This window comes from Ipomoea triloba, chromosome 7, assembly GCF_003576645.1.
Source record: "Ipomoea triloba cultivar NCNSP0323 chromosome 7, ASM357664v1".
NCBI lineage: Eukaryota > Viridiplantae > Streptophyta > Magnoliopsida > Solanales > Convolvulaceae > Ipomoea > Ipomoea triloba.
The window spans coordinates 15,154,150-15,176,068 of record NC_044922.1 but is presented as its reverse complement, the minus strand read 5'-3'; the positions used below and the strand labels follow the sequence as shown (position 1 = coordinate 15,176,068).

At 31.7% G+C, this 21,919-nt stretch overlaps 1 protein-coding gene across 1 annotated transcript; it reads right to left on the bottom strand.

The window, feature by feature from the left end:
* Positions 1–12,022: 12,022 nt before the first annotated feature.
* LOC116025995 lies at positions 12,023–12,914 on the bottom strand. The gene has a single exon (XM_031267438.1). The coding sequence runs from the start codon at positions 12,728–12,730 to the stop codon at positions 12,233–12,235; it is 498 nt and encodes a 165-aa protein (XP_031123298.1). The 5' UTR covers positions 12,731–12,914; the 3' UTR covers positions 12,023–12,232.
* Between the last annotated feature and the right edge of the window lie 9,005 nt (positions 12,915–21,919).

Here is a 21,919-nt window from a genome sequence, read left to right as displayed (position 1 = left end):
TCCTCCTCCATATTTGAATGAATCAATTTTAATTATTATAAAAAAAAAAACCTAACAACCATATTTAATTAATTTTTTTAAAGTTTTCAAAACGAAAGTGTAATTAATATTTTAAAAAAATTTTAAATAATTTTCAGTCAATTAATAATATCTTGTTTGTTTTTCAATTTGCCTAATCTATATTTTATTTTTCATTAGGATCCTTTTATATTTTCAATCAATTAGGAAAATCAGTTTTCTTTTCCATTTTATCTTTACTATTGTTTGGGCGGGAATTTCACGAATGATGATTTTATTTTTATTAATAGTAGTATAGATATAGAAGTGTAGATAAGTATTTAAATTATTAGAGCAAATTGCCACTTTGGTCTACTGACTATAGGAGTCCTATTAATTGCAATGCATGACTTTTAAATATGTTAATTGGATACATTGACTATTCAATTTTATCAATTTTGATCACTCCGGCCAAATCTCACTAGAAAGTAAAATAATGAGGATATTTTAGTCATTTTACTTTTATTTCCTTCGTTCCTTGACGAGCTACCATCTTATCTTTCTGGCCAAAGACTTTGTCCGGGTGAAGTTTTTCGGCCAAATGTTAGTTCCATTTTTCTCCTGTCCAAGATAGCAATCCACAGGGGTAACACCATTTCACTGGAAACAGGCCCCAAAAGCACCACCGTCAAAATTCCGATTTTCAAGACACCCTTCAATGGCTACTCTGTGAAATTCAACCCATTTTACGATAACCAATTGGCCATCGCAACCGCTCAGAATTTTGGCATCTTAGGGAACGGCCGGGTCCACGTCCTCCAGCTCAACCCCAACGGCCCAATCTCCCAGCTTGCCGCTTTCAACACCGCCGACGGCGTCTACTGGTCCGAGGACCACGACTCCCTAGCCTGAGGAGCAGCAACCGGCGCCGGCGACACCATCCTCCGCTGTCGTCCACATACGTTGCGCGTTGCCGCCCGCCGCCCGTCATTGGCGAGAAGAAAAACACTAGGTTTGCGTGCTTAGCTGGAGAAGAAGAAGAAGAAAAGATGGATTCACCGGAGAAGAAGAAGAAAAGAGTTGTGAAAACTGAAAAGAGATGTTTAGTGAAATAGTAATTTGACATTATCTAAAGCAATATTGTATGTTATTTAATTTCAGAAACGCGAGACACTCATTAGTAACACGAGATTTTTTAGAATAGTACGTTTTATAATCTGTATTTTTGCTATACTGTCAAAAATTTCATCGCTTTACATATTTCTAAATAATGTGAAATTTCAAAATCATTGAAATAGTAAATTATGTATCTGGAACCAAATAACGTCAAAGTAAATTTAGAATAGTTGTATAATTTTGGAGACAAAGTACACACATGAGTATTCTTAGTATGTATATGTATTTTTAACTAGTTGACTTACAATTACATTTAATTTCTCTCTTGTAGTCGTCAATTGAATCACGCAAGTGTGTCCACACAATCTATACATCAAAACTTATTTTTTCAGAAATCTTTTCTCACGAATAAACACAACCCCTACACACACCTAGGAGCACGGAGCACCCCTTCCTGCATATCCATTCAAAACCTGAGTAGGTGAGTTGAGATTTGATAAGGAATATACGATGACGGATCAGATCCTGATGTATTGGTGTATTCTCACCGGTTCCTTATCAAGTCCGATCACATAAATCGAACTGGTTAGTGTCTTATAGCACAAGAGATCCATTACCTTCCCTTGACCTTTTTAGTTAGGTTGGGCGAATACGACTAAAAATGCTATGCAAAATTAATCATGTTCATACAAACTTAATAATTTTAATTAAATAAAAAGAGATTCACAACACCTTATTTACGCTCCACGGGTAAAGTGTACACATTGGTTAACGGGCATTAAGATAAGTGGATGAAATGTTGTTTTCATTTTGGGTGTGGGCATAGCCGGACCGACGAGGGAGGGCGGTGGGTGACAACTGACAACAAGAGTGGAAATTCCTTGTCGCCATGAAGCAAGAAAACGACATCCCAGTTTTTATAAGACGCCATTTATGAAATGAATTTCCCATGATGTTTACGGTCAACTAACCCTCCACTGCCCTGGCCCCACTCCATTTCAAATCTACGCTCCACATTTTTCCTCTTCATCCATTTTTTTTTTTTAATTTTAATAACTCCCTGATTCATCTTCCATGAATATCGCCATTAAACTTGTGAAGATACAGAATGATTTAAAAAATAAATAAAAATTATCCTCTAAATTTACCAATGGCATTGGGTGATTGGAGTTGGACAAGATAGATGCCTTTTCAACCCTTTCTTTTAAAAAAAAAAGTTAATTCCAAAAATACTATGTTGATTTTTCAAAATTAGTCCCTGACTTTTAATTTAGACAATTTAGGTCCCTTGACTTTCAAATTTTTTTCCAATGTTGGTCATTTCGTCAAATTTTGGTTAAATTGAAGCCAAATGAATAGTTAAAATTGTCCGTTCACCTGTTTAGTGTATTATTACTCATATTTCTCATATCCTATACGTTGTATATATGAATATAATCTCAGTCTAAGTTTCAATCGAAGCCATATAATCTCTTCGACGAAAATTATATTCATATATATATAGCATATATGACAGGGGAAATACGAGTAATAATACACTATACAGGTAAACGGACAATTTTAGCCCTTCATTTGATCTCAATTTAACCAAAATTTGATGAAAGGACCAACATTGGAAATAATTTGAAAATCAATGGACTTAAATTATCCAAATTAAAAGTCGGCGACTAATTTTAGAAAATCAATATAATCGGAGGACCATTACTGGAATTAACTCTTTAAAAAAATTACTCAAATATTTGTACGATATAAACTTTACTCATATATAATAGTTTATAAATTAGATAAAAGTGATAAACTGCACTAAAAAGATCATGCGTGACGAGTTTAATTAAAAGGGTGTTAGCGAGCTCGTAAATTTGTAATACAATATTTATGCACCATCCACCTAACCACCCTTTTGTACATTTCAACTTTTTCTTGTTCTTGAGTAAACTAGGTTATAGTTTTTCTAAATGGTATATTTTATATAAGTTCTGCAATTGAGAAAATGTCAAACCCCATTCTAGAATCGTCTCCCACATTTTAAATTCAATTTGGGATTTTGATTTTTACCAATCAAGTTTAATTTAGATTCTAGATATGATTAGAATTAACCGAATTATTATGTGTAATTTTTAAAAGTATTTAGGATTGAAATTATATGTTTGAAATTGTTTATTAAATTAAATAAAAATGAGTGTCACGCACATAAAAAAAAATGAAATTGTCATTTTGGTAAGAGTAATTTTTTTTGGGTGAAAATTTTGGTAAGAGTAATACTGCCTACACACACATATATATATTCTTTTATTCTTTCAATAATTAAATCAAAATATTTTATGGTGATAGCTAAATTAGAATAAGGATAGGTGTCTAGAGTTACACTATTAGAACATGGATTGTGATATGAGAATGTATTAATAAAGTTGGAACAAGTCAATTAGTCGATCCTTTGTGGACCGAAACTGTCGGATGGGTTGTTATGAGGATACGAGTGAATGAGAGCATGGAAGATGATCCCTTAGTTGGGTAGATGGGTCTATTTATATTACAAGCTAAGCGCTTATCAATAACATAACAACGACTAACAAGTGGCATTGAATTGTGAGTTCCTATTCGTAGAAAAAGGGCAATTGATCAATTTCCGAGTCAATTCCATTAGCTTTCACATTTGTCTTAGCTTCTAGGTACTCAAGAATATTAGCAATGATAGGTTTCTCTCGACTGACCTCTCTCAGGAGGTGATCAATCAGGTAAACTTTTTTAGGCAAGTTTCTTGAGCTTGTTTTATATATTGAGAAGTATTGATATGGAAGTGCATAATTTATACATTTTGACATCATTCTTTAAATTTATTTTAAGTGTTTTTTTTTAAAAAAATAAAAATTTAATGCACTAAACTTATTTGTATGTTTTGGTTATCTTTTGAGACTAAATATGTTTTTAATTTGACGTATTCATTGATTAAGGTGCTAACATTGGGTAAGGTATAAAGCTAATAAAATGGGTAAAACACTCATTGATGAGTTTAAAATTAGTTTTTTGAATGATTTTTATCACGAAGGCAAATCAATGCAAAATTGGAGTAAAGTTTGCAATGCTAAAATTTTAGTCCAAAATGACATTTGCTTAATATTTTGATAATATGTAGGAATGTCCAATTTGAGTAATTTTAGCATCATTAGAAAGCAAATTCAAAGAGTTATAACTCTTATTAAGGTCATAAACTTTAATTATGAAATTACAAGGGTCAAATAAAATAGTTTGTTTGGAAGTAAAAAATTGTAGTCCAGATTTCTCGCTGCAATGAAAATGCTTTAAAAATTTGATGCCTTTTCTTGCTACAGTGAGCCTGGATTTAAAAAATTTTCGAATTTGACCTCCACGATAGGTTTATTTTCTATAAATGCAATTTTAACATCTCAAAAGCCTAATAAATGTAAAGAGACAAAGCTAGGGTTTAAACACTTCAATTTTATTTAGAGAGAAATTTGCATAAAAAAAAACTTATAGTTTGGTCTCAAGCATAACAAACAAGGGAAAGAAGATAGCAAGGCTAGCTGCAAGGCTTCAAGGATGACCAATCACTAAATTTTTTATTTTCCTCTCAATTTTCTTGTTGCAATTGAGATGCTTACTTTTAACATTTGTGTTATCTTTACCATCATGAATGACTAATTTTCTTTATGGATTTGAATTCTTGCGAAGACTTGTTCATGTAGTTTGTTATTAATAGTAGCGTTATCTTATGTATCACAAACACACTAGAAGATACAGTAGTAGAGTGACTAATTTTCTATGAGACTTTAATTGATTGAATTTTGTAGGTTACTATAAGAGTAGAATTTGTTTAGTTTTTTTTTTTTTTTTTGGTGGGGGGTAAAGGGAGGAGTTAATCTTAGATCATTAGTTGATCCTCACAACATTTGACACACCCAAAAGACCAAGCCCATCCTCGCGCAAAAGTTTCTCAATCTCCTTGGGCGATTCTTCGGTTCATCTGTAGATGTCCATCTGGTTGCGAGCCCCTTTGGCTAGGGTGTCCGCGACCTTGTTTTGTTCCCTGGGAATTTGTATAAATTTGATGTCCCAGTTCCAGCTCTTCAATTCTTTGCATAGACCGATGATATTTCTAGCAGGGCCATCGTAGTCATCCTCACCTCCATTTATAAGGTTAGTTGCCATGGCGCAATCCGTTTCAAACTCCACTTTTCGATATTCCCGTTCCCACACTTCCTATAACCCGACGTAGATTTCCCACATCTCTACTCCTACCGGAGTGCACATGCCAATTTTGCTTAGTTTAATCACATAGTTACGCACAAGAGTGACAATTACATTAGATAACAATCTATCACACTTAAGAATTATAATATTAGAAGTCTATATTTTTTTAGTTAACTACTTAATAAACCTTTAACTAGGATTCAATCCCAACTTTTCTCACTATTATTTCTTATAATTTATTTGCCTTTGCTTTAGTTGATTATGTTATTCTCATCTCTCTTAAAATTGTATAGAATTAAATTTAAGTAACTCCTATTAACTAGTGCTTGATTGGATTAATCAAAATATCATTTCTTGTGGGCTCACACCCTGTAACTCCATAGAATTTTAATATTAAATTATTACAATTATGTAACTTATGAAATTTGTCAACAACTACTTAAATTACTGGACTAGTTAACTGTCCTATAACTTTATCTGTCAAAAAGTTTTTATTTCTATACTTATCACTTAAGTAGTACGGGTATGTATATATTTTATTCCTTTTGGCGTTTGTTTGCACGATGAACATAAAATGACAACATAGGCCTTGACGTTTTGTCACTGGTCACTAGAGTTAAATGGCCATTTTTAAAAGACCTGATTAGTTTGACCAAGTAAAATAATTTGGTAAGATACGGATGCCACTACTAATGCATCATCATATCATATCATATTATATATATAAAGTTTATACCAACAATAAAAACCAAGTTGATCAAACAATATACTCAAAAAAAAAAAAAAAGTTGATCAAACAATTAGTTTGAGAACTATAAAATTTTAAATTCAATTAGATTTTCTATAAAAATTGTTTGTTGATCTTTTGGTTTGAATCAGTCAACTATGAATAACATAGACGGATTTATCTCAAGTCCTAATGATCACAAGATGAGCTTTATATATATTTGGTGACTTGTCATACTAGTCTTGTTGGGTTGAACAAGAATTTTTTACACTTTTAGTCCCTATAGTGACACTTGCAAGATTGGTCCATAACTTTTAAACATTGCAATTTTGGTCCACGAGTCCACGATTATTGTTTTTGTTGCAAAAATGGTCATTTTCAATCACCTTCTTGCCCAAAAAATAAATCCGACGTATCTTCAGGCAATTTTTCGCCCGAAAGAAAAAAATTGACAGATTTTTCTTCAATTTCTTGCTGGAATTTTTTTTTCCTTTCAAGTAGGATTAAAATGGACATTTACATGGTTGAAAAAAATTCACCTTCCAAGCAGAAAAACATCGATTGTCATGTTCAACACGCCATCTATTGCCCAAGAAAAAAACTAATTCATTTCTAAAAAATATACGATCGCGTCAGCTGGACTCCAAAATTATTTTGATTTTGGTATACTAATTAAAGTTAAAACTAAATCATTTCTAAAAAGATATGTAGTCAATTTAATCTTGGAAAATTAAGTATAAATTCAAAATTATTCTTATTTTTTAGTTTAAATTTAATCTTAATAATATTATTTTTGTTAATCTTGAATTTGTACTTCATTGCCTTAAAAGTAAAAATAATTTAAATTTAAACTAATTTAATTAAAGTTAAAACTAATTGGCTACGAATTTTTTTAGAATTAACTTTAATTAGTTTACCAAAATTAAAATAATTTTGGAGTCCTGGCTGACGCGACCACATGCTTTTTAAAAATGAATTAGTTTTTTTTTTCAACAATAAATGGCGTGTTGAGCAGATAATTGATATTTTCATGCTTCAAATGGGAATTTTTTTAACAATGTAAAATGTTCATTTTAATCATACTTGAATGGAAATTTTTTTCTAGAGAGAAATTGACGGAAAATCTGTTGATTTTTTTTTTCGACGAAAAATCCGTCGGATTTATTTTTCGGTGAGAAGTTGACTGAAAAAGAATATTGTTTCAACAAAAACAATAATCGTGGACCAAATTGTAAAGTTTAAAAGTCGTGAAGCAATCCTATAAGTGTCACTATAATCGTGGGACTAAAAGCTTTAAGTGTAAAAAATTCGTTTGAACAATTATAAAGATGCAACTTATTTCAGTCCTTGGGTCATTTCCTTGTACATGTTAACGTTCAACTTGTCAAGGTCAATAAACCAATTTGATCAGACATGTACAGCCTGGTAGTGTGTAGTGACTTTCCAAAACAATGCATTAATGTCTAGGTAATTGATGGAGATATTGCAATAGGCCAAATAATAGGGACATGAGGTCTGGGAGCCTATTATTTGGGATCCAAGAAGATCACTGGGGGCTCAAGGAAAGTTCAAAATCTGGAGCCCGTCTCCGGACCGGGGATCATAAGCATTGACTTAGTTTTACGGTCCACCGCATGGGGCCTGGACTTAGTATCATGACCCATCATATTTTTAGGCGGTAGTTATTCCGTGAACCGTGCTCTATACAATTATGTGGACTACCGTAAAAAAAAATCACGTCGTTTCGCATAATTTTTTTTCACTCGACTTATTGCAACATATATTTTTATAACTCATAATGTACATTATTTTAACTTATAAAATACATTATCTTACCCCATAAATTTTATTATTTAACACATAATGTACATTATTCTAACACATAAAGTACATTATTCTAACTCATAAAATTCAACGACATCGTTTTTGACCTTGGCCTACACAATAATTTGCTCCTTTTAGGAGTTTGTTAAGCCCATTTTCTTTGTATAAAAGTTCCATTGTCTTGGCATTACATTCTATGTCCAATCTCTCAAGAAGACATTCTATGTTCTAATATCTCTCAATTATTACACAATCTCCTTGTAATACATTCAAACATTATTCCATGATTATTGCTATATTCATCTTTTATATCAAGGAAATATTATTGCAATTGTATTATCCTTCCTAATGTATACCCCTTTATATGTTATGCGAGCGAGCTTGTTGATCGTGAATACATACCCCGGGTCAATTAGTTCCATGAGTAATAAATTTTTAATTTTCAATTAAGAGAGATCAATTTTTTTTTTAAAAAGATAATAATAATAATACTTTTTTCCCAAATGGAGTAGTTGAGTGAGTAGAGCATGATTTTTATATCTAAAGGTTACAAGTTCAATTCTGATCAACACCCTTTTCGATTGAGTTTGTCGCATATGATTTTTCTAATGCGATTTAAGCCATGTAAGAATTATTTTATAATTTTTCCTAACGATTAATTCATGTCTTGTGATAATATTATATAATGTAGCAAAGGTATTGATGTTTATTTGGTTTGCATTAGTAAACTTATTGAATTGGATAGTAATGTTAGGTTTTTGAAGAATGTCTTGATACTTATCAATTCTACAAATAGAAATTGATATGAATTGTTTGTTTGATCTTTAAAAAAATTACTCATTTTTAAAAATATTATACTTTTCATGTTTATTATTCAATGATAAACTAAATTGTTGTTTCATTTTCTTTTACTTTATTAAACTTTTCTTTTTGTAATTTAAAATTCAATTATTTAGGTGGTTAATAGAAATTTTAATGTATTTTAAAATATATACATTTTATTCATACTAAATGAAATGATATAAAAAATAGTTATATTGAATCTAAGGTTATTATCTGCTTTCATAAAATTTTCACTCCTCATTGGTTCAGTAAATAATTATTGGGAGAAGAGATCTAGGTTCGAACCTCGGCAGCAGTAGTGTAGGGATTATACCTAAAGTGAGCATATGTCGGGTTAATTTAAAAAATAAGTGTGCAACCCACTGAGGCGGCTTAAACCCATTAATCAATAAAATAGTAATAATAATTAAAAAAAAATAAGTCTGTAACTGTAACACACTGAGGCGGCTTGAACCTGACTTGTCTTGCTAAAAAGAAAATGTCTTCATCCATGTCTCGGGTATGGTTGAGGTAGGGTTGCCGGTTCTTTGTACATAAATCTCTGCGATGTGTCACGCAATTTCAACGCTTTTTTCATTTCCAAGAGAAGTTCTCCTGCGGGACTCTTAAAAAAAAAAAAAAAAAAAAAGAAAGAAAGAAAGAAGAAGAAGAAGAAGTCCTATGTTGATGGATCATTACCCTTATGATATAACAAAATGTTCTTTAGCTCGCATGAAAAAGGAATTGAACAACCGTACATGCATCTTTTGGGTATTGCATAGGACTCTACAATAAAATGGATCTGAACCCTCCCTTCCATTGAAGAAAGAGAAAAAAAAATCTACCATAACCAGATGGGTACGTAAATGATCAAATTGTCACTCTTCCTTTCGGAGGAGTTGAAAAATATTATGATGGGACCTCCCATTTGAGGGAACCAGTAGACCACAAAATCATTTGCTCCTTTTTAAGTTTTCAATCGACACAAAATACTAGTTTTTTGTAGCATATAATTATTCATTATTTTTTTTTATAAAAAGGTCAAATATGCCCTTAAAAACTAATTAAACACTTCAAATTTAAAAAGTTGCAACTAACACATCAACTTGCTATTTTGATGCATCCAATCCGTGCCCAATAGCTAGTTATCTCTAGGTCAAAATTACTAAATCCTACTGTATAGCTTATGTCTCAAGCCACCTATGCAAATAAAAAATAAAACAAAATAAAATATATTTATAATAATATTTTATTTATAAAATTATTATACAAAATTGTCACTACTTTCAAGGCCTCCACCGCACGCTGACAATGTTTACCAATCGCTTTTTCAAATCAAGGAAGAAGGCCACTCGCCGGTCGAGATTGTTGTTATCGCTCACCAAAAAATAATATTTTGATAAATTTTTTTTAAAAAAAGGTAAAATATGTCATGTCATCATCTTTTTACCAGTACGTAGCCCATTGATTATAGGTTAAAGAGACTCAATTACACGACCACAAGTTCATCGACTCTTTTATTATTTATTTAATTTTACAGATATGGAAGGCAAAGCATCTTTCTTATCCTAGTTTGGGGACAATAGAAGGGGGTGCCACCTGGTAGTTGCTTGGAACTGTAATGTTACTTCAGGCCAAACCTGCTGGTCCTTGCAGTCACAAGCTGGTGGACCATTATACAAGAGTGCATGCACCCACACCCCCCCGGGGGGGCCTATATATATATAATAGAGATATTGATAGAGACATGCATATATAGAGAATAACATGTGTATATATAAGTCCTTAATTGGGTTGTGGCATCTTACATTTGTTATGCTTCATTATTCCCCCCAATAAATTTCATTATCTTTAAGATTGGATTATTGTTGTGTAGATTTCTAGGTTTGTACCAAATCTTAATTAAATCCCATATGGTTTAATGCATTGCCCACTTAAATAATCACATATACTTTTAACAAATGTATTGAGTGATAGTTTGGATAAGATGGAGTTACAGCTCAGGATTTCATCCTTAAACAAATCTATAATCAATAAATTTAATATTTCATTAAAAATGTTATTTTTTGCCATGAATTATAGTATCACCTGATAAAAAAATTTAACGGGTTAAATAACCTCAATCAAGTTAATCAAATTATTGACTTGATGACCGGAGTTTAATGTTTCATGTTGACTTCTCGGGGGAGTGATCTATTGCCTTTCTTGATTTGGACCGATTAATAAGCTTAAAATGATTTACCTCCTTGTGATCATTTGCAGACTAAAATCACAAGGCCGTGATTACCAAAACAATTAAAAAAAATTTGATTAGTTATTAGGCAACTGCACATGAAGTCTATACTTTGAATAATTATGAGTTAATACTCGATTTGGTCTCTCCACTATTAGGATTTCACCACTTTGATTATTAACTTTCAAATTTGCTCAATTTCATTCACAATTATGCAATTTGTACCTAAAATAGCCATTTGTCCAAACTAAAATAGTCTTAATTTTAGTTAGCAATTGCACAATTGGAGATAAAATTGAATAAGCTTAAAAATTGAGTATTAAAATGGTGAAATTCTAATAGTCGATGAATCAAATCAGGTATTAACTCGAAATAGTTTTTTTTTTTTTGGATGAACAGGAAGGGCACAATCCCAGAAAAAAAGACAAAAATTAGTCGCCTCGAAACCTCGGCAGCCCCACTTTATCGCAACGGATGCACGCAGCAAGCTCTCCAGACGGGCATGTAGAAAGCACAGAAATATCCCAACCATCACCGCAGTTTTTGGCTAACCAGTCTGCAGCTTGGTTTTGTTCTATGAGTACATGGTAGCATCTTACAGTCATTTATAAGTCTATTGGTTTCACATTAAACAAAATTTTGAAACTTTTTTTTTTGGACAAATCAATTTGAGTTACGATGAACCAACTTAGTTAACGTGAGTGGCCATACACTCTTGATCAATCTAACCAATATTTTTTCCCTTAATTGGGTCGATTCAATGTGAACGGGTTAATGTGAACAAAATTAATCTGAACATAATACGGGTTTAAAAATACTTTTTACAGTTAAAACTTAATCTACAATTAAGACCTACTCATACCTCGCGACCTGACCAAATTTGAGTTACGATGTTAAATAATTTGACTTCTATATATTCGGAGTCTCAGGAGAAAACTTAGCTCAGAAGGATTTTAGATATAAAAGTCAATCTTTACTTTTAGATTATATTAGTATCTTGGTGGATTAATTTTGACAATATTATTTATATCAAATTTTATCTAATTAATATTGCAATTACTTGTACAAAAAAAAAATCTGAAAAATTCACCATGTGACGTAAGAAATATATATAATTTCTTTAATTTCTCTCCAAAACGTGCAGATTACGTTCATGTAATCCGCTTCCTACTAAGAAATTCACTTCCGAGATGAACATAAATTTAAAAAAAAAAAAAAAAGGAAAACAAAAAAGAAAGTAAAAATCCGGAAATATAGCCACGGTAAAATTTGGAGTGAAACTGTAAAAAATTAAGGAGTTATGGTTAATCCTGGAAGCCGGTTTTCTCCCAGATTGCGTTGCGAACCTTACTCAGATCTCTCCCCTTGAGGGTGCGTCCGACGCCTTCGTGCACCGAGAAGGAGGCGATTCTCGCCGTCGCCAACTGCCGCGCGAGAAACTCGTGCGGCGGAACCCTATCATCGCCGTATTTCTCGTCAAAGTCGTCGTCGTCGTAACCGTCGCGCCGGCGATTCTCCCTGTACTCGTCCTTCAGAATCTTCGACCAGTCGGGGACGTTCACCGGCAGGGACGCCGGCACGCGCTCGCTCTTCCCGCCGCCGCCGCCGGACTGTTTCCGCGAGACGCGGCCGCTCGCCACCGCCTTCCGGCACTCCGGCGAGGCGGACCGCTCCGTGCTCCACACGTCCGACTCGTCGAGCTCGAACACCGAGTCGCCGGTCGCCGCCGCCGCAGGCGCGTCGCGATCACTCGCCAGGAACCGGTAGTTCCCCCTCGCGAAATAGCTCTTCGAAGCCGCCATTACGAATCGCCGGTGGTTGCCGCCGCCGCGTCGAGATTTGATGTCCGATGATGAATTTTCGGGCGTACGATGATGTTTGGTACAGCGTATGGACTCTTTCTCTCTCTACAATCACTGACTCTCACACATTCTCTCTCCAACATATATATACAGATATGTGTATGTAATACCTTGGGCTGCTCCTCCGCTGGAGATTTGATCTGCTTTTATAAAGACTTGGTTGGATAAGGTTCCGTTTCTCTCTCTAAACTGTCCTGTAACTTAGACCATGTGAAATCACCACTTTACCCCTGTGAAATCACCACGAAACGACGTACCGCCGGGCGTCATTCCACGTGAACTGTACAATTTTAAGGGAATAATGTGATATGTTACATAAATCTTAAAAATTGTTTTGGATAACGTTGTTGTACATACATTTTATATTTAAATAAATTTGTGATTTCTTTTAACTTAAAGACATCGTACGATTTTCAGAAAGCATATATACATTATTAATAAATTGTTGTTAGACTATTAACCAATATGCATTTGAAAAGAGATATTAATAAAAATTAAATTCTTCATTTTACCTTTTCGCTTAAAAAATCATATACTATTAATATAGTTTGCGTAATATAGTAAAATATGAAAATACAATTCATATTCATACTACAATTGTATATTAAAATATGGTAATACAAGTCCTAATACAATATATATTTTTCTACTTTCATATTCATAATATAATTATATATTAAAATTATTAATCGTAATAATACAGTACATATACTTTCCTGCGACGTAATATTGTAAAATATGGTAATACAATTCATATTCATACTACAATTATACATTAAAGAAACCAAAGTGAAATGTCTACCCCTATAATTTTTATTAATATGTCTTTTATTTTATCTAATTAAAAATTTGAAAACAATATTATAAAGTACGAATAATTTATATTTTTGTGTATTTCATTAATTATTATAATTTTTATTCTTATTTATCAATTTGTTGATGTTAGAATAAGAAATGCTACTATTGTTTAGAAATGTTTAATTAAATAAATAAAAGCCATATTAAAAAAATTAAATGAGCATATAGCTAGTATATTATTTTAATTTTTTCAAATGCTTAGTTAAATAAAATTAAAGAAACGTTAATTTAAAAGTGATTATAGTGAAATTGGTATAGTTTTAAATTGTAATAAATAAATATTATTTGGTCTATTCTTACTATTAACATTTTGATTTTTTAGTATTTATAAAATAAACATTAATGTTGTAGCAATAACAATGTAAAAATGGATAGTAACAAAAAGATGAAAAGCTAATGTATAGTAATCTATCTATTACATTGTAATATCTGTCCATACTCAACCTATTGAAGCACAAAGAGTTAACAACACCTCCAGTGAGGTTCGATCTCATGACCTCCCATATGGGAGAGTCACTACATGACATCTATTATTCAGAAATGTTTAATTAAATAAATAAAAGACATACTAACAAAAATTAAATGGGCATATAGCAAAGTATTTTAATTTCTTCCAAATGCTTAGTTAAATAAAATTAAAGAAACATTAATTAAAAGTGGTTATAGTAGAGTTGTTATAGTTTTAAATTGTAACATATATGTACTCAAACAAATTATAACATATATGTTATTTTTCTTCGTATGGAGAACATTATCGTCAAAGATAAGGAGTTGCGGTGATATTGTTTTGAATGTTGCTTTGAGTGGAATAGCATCTTTGCTTTTGCTGGGAGGTAGGACGGCGCATTCCAAATTTGCTATACCACTATTTGAAAAGAAAGATTCTACGTGTAATATATTGTAAGGTAGTAACCTTGCTAAGCTTATAATAAGGAGCAAGTTGATTATATGAGACGAGGAACCGATGACACACAAACACTTTTTTAAAGCTTTGGACAAAACTATGAGGGACCTAATACGGTTTGTCATACCTGGTATTGCTGAAAAGACATTTGGTGGAAAGACAGTAGTTTTGGGCGGTGATTTTAGACAGATTCTTCCCGTTATTCCAAAAGCAATGAGACCAGTAGTTTTCGAAGCCACTATTAATTCTTCCTACCTCTGGATGATTTGCAAGGTACTGAGTCTCACAAAGAACTTGAGACTATGGAACTTAGCTTCAGAGGAAGATAGACAGACAGTTGATTGGTTTTCAAAATGGATTGCAAACATTGGAGATGGAATTGCAGGGATTGTATACAACGATTTTTTGAGATTGATATTCTGTCACAATTTTTGTTGAAGTGTGGACTTGATCCCATTGCAACTATAGTGGAAAGTACCTTCCCAAGCGCGAAAGATGACATGCTTGATGTGCCACACTTAGAAAGTTTAGCGATCATCTCTCCGACTTTAGATGTCGTTGATCAAATTGATCATCAGTACATGTGCGACATGAATACTACTGATGGACGAATATATTTAAGTTGTGACTCTTTGTGTAAGGCAAAATCAGACAGTGAAAATCTATCAAAATGACACACTGTTGAATTCCTAAATAGTTTGAGATTATCTGGACTCGCCCTAATCATTCATTAACATTAAAGGTTAGTGCAAATGTTATGTTATTGCAGAACATAGACCACTTTCTTGGTATTTGTAATGGTACGCATCTCATCGTTACAAAATTGACATATCACATTTGATGCGTACACGGATTGCTTCCCGCAATAAGTGCACACTCAAGGAATCACTCAAGAACCTTTCGTGTCCAAAAGAGGATCTTACCTTGTAGACTCTTGGATTTTGAGATCCCAACTCTACAAATGTTTCACCAAACTAACAAATAATACTCTCAACCCTCAGATTATTAAGCAAGGCTAAGTTAGAGTATTAGGAATCTAGCACTAGAATTAAGATATAAAAATAAAATTAGCTATATAATATGATTAATAGTATTCTTTTTGGGTTTTTGGATATGTGTGTGAATATAAATAACAAGATAAGGGGATAAACTAGCTTCTCACTAGCCTACCAAGATTGAATGCTTCTCACAAACAACCTAAACTTCAATGCACTTCTCATGCAAAGAAAAGAGAGAAATTTCACTCAAATTGAATTCTTACAAGGTGTGTCTCAAACCATTGGGTTTATGGGGTATTTATAGGGGAAAATAATGTATTAAATATTCTAGGTCACTAATCCCACCCAAAATAAAAAATTACAACTTTGTAAAAGTAATTCCCACCCAAAATTAAAAATACAAAATAATTCCCCACCCAAAATTAAAATACAAAATAATTTCCCACCCAAAATTAAAAATACAACATTTTGCAAAAGTAATTTCCACCCAAAAATAAAAAATACAATTCTTGCAAAGTAGTTTCCCACCTAAAAAAAATACACCTTGCAAATAATTTCACACCGGGAAATTTGATCTGATACTGAAGTTTGAATTGTCTTCAAAAGTTTCTATGTGAAGACAATTGAATAGAATTATTTTTCCAGATTGATCTTCTTCTTCACAAAAAGATGTTGGACTCCAATCTGTTTGCACAAAAGTGTTAAAAGCCTCTTGAATCTTCCTTGACTTAGATCTTGTTACCGGGCCACTCGAGACTTTTAATGGATCATTTATTTGTTGCATTCCGGTCTCATCAACATTGTCGAAATAAGAATAGTTAATGCGACACATGAAGGAACCAAAGTTCTTATCCCCCGAATGCCTCTCACTCCTTCTAAAACGATATTACCTTTCAAGTTCCAACATAAACAATTCTCATTGATGCTCGCATATGCCATGGCTATCAACAAAAGCCAGTGTCAAACACTAACTCATGTTGGTTATTGTTGAAAAAATTGGTGTTTAATCATGGTCAATTGTACGTGGCTTTTTCTGAGTTACCCATCCTGATGGCCTGAAGGTGTTAGCTCTAGACGAGGATGGACAAGATTATGTTACTACTATCAATGTCGTCTACAAAGGGATTTTCAATAATGTGTAATTCGAACTAGTAATATTATGTTTTCTTTCTTTCTTTCTTTCTTTTTTCAAAGAGCACATTAGTCCAAGTTATATAAATCCTAAACATTGATATATAAAATCCCAAAGTTTAAGCACCGAATGCTTACATCTACATATTAGCCATAAGTTCAATAATTATTTTGTCGAATTCAAGTAAGAATAACATCACAAAATATAATTGATTCAAACCATCTTTTCAATTGCACTATATAATATTTGATGTTATAATTTATATAATTACATATCGATCCAAATATTATTAAAATATTATATCAAATTCATTCCGTGCATCACATGGGTGAAAATACTAGTATTTAGTAAAATAAGAAAAATAATAAATTGTTTTTGCATTAACAAGCGTAAGCCATAGTGTTTTTTCATTCTTAGTACACCCAACAATTATAATCTTTTATTTTTCATTTTATTTGTTTCAATTAATTAGTAATAATCTGCTTACATAAAAGTAAAAGTTATAAAACGTATTTTTTTATTTTATTGGAAGCAAAAAGAAAAAAGAAGATATATATTGGTAATTGAGCCCACCAAGATCAGTGTGGTAAATTATACCATAAACTAGGGTCAACATTGCATTATGAATCTTACAAAATAACTTTCGAATTATGTGTTAAGTTGACATATTATGTACTTGTCGTTAATAATTTAATATGTCAATTACAAACGCATAATATGTTAAATGTAGAACATAATATTTTAACAACAGATTATGTGTTTACCGTACACGTAATCACAATATCATAGAATTAAAGCTAGTAGTAATGGGGTCAAGCTAGATTATATAGGTTGATTATTCAAAGTTAAACAACATCATATCATCATCTTTATCTTAGCATTCTCACATCATGTCAACACAATAACATCAACAAAAATCCTAACTAAATCTTCAAAAACATGATATTTTGTTAACCTTCTAACATCATGTCATCATTTCTAACATTTTGATTTCGCTAAGTTTATTAAAGTCGTTGTCATATGTGGAGCAAAAGAGGTAATTTTATGAGGAAATTGCATTTTACTCCCAAAACATCGGTATGATGGAAGCGAAATCTTATTTAAAACGCATCTTCCATGATAAGGTAAAAATTCTTGCCACAAATATTGAGAGATTGAGTTAGGGGCAAATTATTATGTGGACCTGGGTTCACCTTGTAAGGTGAAGCCGGATCCAAAATGCACAATTTACTTATGGAATGTTCACAATTTATATATTGAATGGGCATTCAGTATGTAAATTGCGATAGGTCAACCTTGTAAGGTGGACTCAGGTCCATGGTATAACTATTGGAGTTTAGGTTGATTTCTTAGTGTGCAAAGCGTATATTTCGGTATCAGGTCTCTGGTTTGGTGCTATATCTAAAAGTTAGATTAACTCAATTTATCTCTTTAATTCGTGGGCTTAGAGACGAGTTTATAGGGCTCAAGATTTAGTCTGTCCAAGCAAAGAATATGAATTTTTTTTTTTAAAAAAGAAATTGTAATTTTGAAAAAGAAAAGATAAAGAAGAAAGGTTAAAAACAAAAAAGAGAAGGAATTAAGATCTTGACTAATCACTTTTCTCCCTGCATGCAAATATGAACATTTGACTGCAATCAAACGCGTCAATGTAAAGAGGGCGGTAATTTCCTAAAAGAGCGACAGAAAGAGTGTTGGTTTCCCTTTGACACTTCGGAAACAAGGGGGGCATTTTGGGGAACCCAAACTTTTGTCTCTTTGGGCGAGAGCAGAGCAGTGGCCGCTGCCACGGCGGCTCCGTTCCGATTTGTCGCCACGCGGAAGCGTTGGGAGGACGCGCGGCAGGTGAGAGAGTTTTTCCAGTTTTGGTCCCAGTACTTCAGATCATTTTTATATTTACTTTTTAATTATTAATTTTCGTATTTAAAATTTTCTCTGATCTAATTTTAATTTGAATTCTACTATATGGACTCTCATTTTCTACATCTTCATCTCTATTCCTCGACGTGGTAAGATATGATAGGTTATCTTCATTCTGTGAATCTCAAGAAAAATGTCAACATCAAACTTTTGTGTGATAAAGTAAAAGTATAGAGTATAACTTGGGAGTCCAAGTAGTATTTTTTCTTTTAGTTTTTAGTGACCGAACGTTTTAATTAAAAAAATATTAATAAAAATATAATTTTGTCTTTTAAAATAAATCATTTAACTATTATGCATTGATGTTTAATAATAAAGAGATACAAAATTGGTCATTGATAACTAAAATTTAAATCAAATGATTAAATGTTACCAGATTTAAAACATTGTGAGGTCAAATATGAAAAATTAATAATCAGATACCAATTTAAAAATTTTCTAATAATCTTGGGATCCAAAAAAAAATGAAAGAAAACTACTCTAATTTAAGGTGCATTCCACCTGCCGCTGGTCCCGGACTTGAGCCCTCCAAGATATATCAGTACACGTGCCGGTAGAACATTGAACTGTGCACCACGTGGCGTGCTGTGATCCAGTGAAGTAGTGTGGGGCCATGTCAAGTGGGACCCCACTACAACGAGCTTGGATCTACATTGGAGCTCGTGCCAGCTAGCTCCTATTGCTCTCAGGCTTTTTTAATTTTTTAAAATTATTTTTTATTATTTGTATGCCACTATGCCATCCACCGTTACTCTCTTTCCATTCCTTTAAAACAAAAAAAAAAAACAAAAAAAAATTACAAATTATATATATATATATATATATATATATATATATATATATATAAATATAATTTTATTCAGCATAAATAAAAGTTGAATATATAAATATTTTATTCAAATTAATTTTTAATAATAAAGCAGTAATAATTATTGTTGCATTATAAAATTGTTTTTGTTAAATATGTTTTTTTTTAATAATAAATATGTTAATATACTACTTTGTTTACATTTTGCGTGTATATTTTAATTACCGATGTTTGGCTCAAAGTATTTACGATTCAAAATTTTGAAATATTTAACTTAATGTCAATATATACAATTTTTTATATTTGGAGCATACATCAAAGGTACAATTTATATATGTGGAGTTATCTCTATTGAGTCGCTTGTGAATTATTACACAAAAGTGTGATTACCCCTACATACTTCAGTTCTCGAGTTGTGATAACGAATTTTTCTCGTCACCTAAAAAAATTATAAGAAAATATTTTAAATAAAAAGATGTGAAGAGTTAATTTGATTAATAAATAGTAAATATGATGAGAAAAATATTGGAGGAATAGTTAATAAAAAAAAATTTAATAGACAAATAAATTTGTGTTATGTTAGGCAATTTTTTTTATCAAAATAATTAAGTTATTACGTAATATAATTATATTTATTAAAATTATATTTTATAGTTATTAAAATAGTAATTATAATTTAGATAAATTTTGGAGTATAATATGAAAATGAAATAACATTATAATAAATATTATATCATCAACTTTAAGTATATTTCTAATATATTAATATACTACAAGTAAATTTTCTTATCAACTTTAATTTTTTTTGATACATGTACATATATAATTAAATAGAATAGATTACATTATTCTATGACGAACCAATCTATTACATGGACCATGGCCCACACAGCTGTGTGGACCATATATAAAAAAAATACATTTTTATATACTAAAAGTACTTTATTTGTGTACATAAAGTATATTGTTTGAGTACTTAACGTACATTTAGTATACAAATAATGTATTTTTAATATATTAAAAATGTACCTTATATTCATGGTACACACAATAACTTGTCATGACAAACAATACCAACAACATCAACAAAAAGGGCGAATAAGTCCGGCAAATTATGCTATGGACCCGGGTCCACCAAGGTGGACCAGGGTCCATGTTTACAATTTTAGAACTCTATGTTCACAATTTTAGAATTCTATATTCATAATTTTAAAATTCTATATTCATAATTTAGAACTATATATTTACAATTTTAGATCTCAATATACAAAATTACATTGCTCAATATTCACAATTTTTGAACTCTATATTCATAATTTTTTTTATATAGATTCAAAAATTGTGTTACATTGTTGAATATAGAGTTATGAAATTGTGAACATAGTATTATGTAATTGTGAAAATAGTGTTCTAAAATTGTGAACATGGTCTCGAGTCCACCCTGCAAGGTGTATCCAAGTCCATGACATAGCAATCGAATGAGTCCCGACTCCCGAGATGAGATGGGCTATCATAGATTTTTGTTAGAATTATCCTAATAAATATTCCGTAAATTTTAAAGTTTGGCTAATGGTTCTAAATTTATTTAGAAAAAAAATCTAATTATCAGCTAATTTGGTTAAAATTTCAAAATTTACTGAATTAATAATAAGTAAAATTAAAAATAGACTATATATTATAAAATATATTTTATATAATAAAAGTATGATTAATTCGGTTAAGTTAATTTGTTAAATTATATTTTCGTTTGGTGAGTAATTTCATCAAAATAAAAAGTTGGTTTGAAATTAATTGGCTAAGCAACTAATAAGATTAAAAAAGAATAAAAGTTGATGCTCGGCCCCAAAAGAGGCGCCTGAGTGAACAGAGCATGATTCTCTAATTCCTATAAATAAGTATAGTGGTATTCAAAACAAACATAAATAAATTTATTTTTGATCATACTAAAGGATTGGGGGGTTGGGTTAGCCAAAGAAGATCTAGACACAAACATTGAACGATTTGTGGAAGCTAAGCAAATAATAACTCGAATGATGCATGATAAGCATAGGAATGAAAATAAATGGATAGAAATGATAATAAAAAGATAGGGATTGAAATGAGTATTTATTGGTATGATGCCATGAGCCAAAAGATTGAGGGCTAAGAAACTTCACCATTGGATTCAAGACTACAAATTAAACTCCAAATTGGTTGACTAACAAGTCACTATCGTGATTGAATGCTAGGCTAATTCAGTAAATGGGGGTTGTTCCACTATCGTGGCGCTACTAATCCCTCTCATTATGCACAAGTGGTCTTGATCTTCAACATTCCATACTCTCGTAAGTGAACATGAAGGTCGCGAAATTTAGTCGAAGAATAATGATGATTGAGGAACGAGTCTAGTGGTGTGATAACCCATCCTTTGCCTATTTAGTTGCCAAAATTTCATAGTAGATCAGACAAGTATTAACAAGGTTGTACGTGCACAAACCCATCAAAGCAAACACATGAACAAAACATCTCA

Excerpts from the sequence above, each read along its gene's own strand:
- LOC116025995 (XM_031267438.1), bottom strand. The coding sequence starts at position 12,730 with ATGGCGGCTTCGAAGAGCTATTTCGCGAGGGGGAACTACCGGTTCCTG.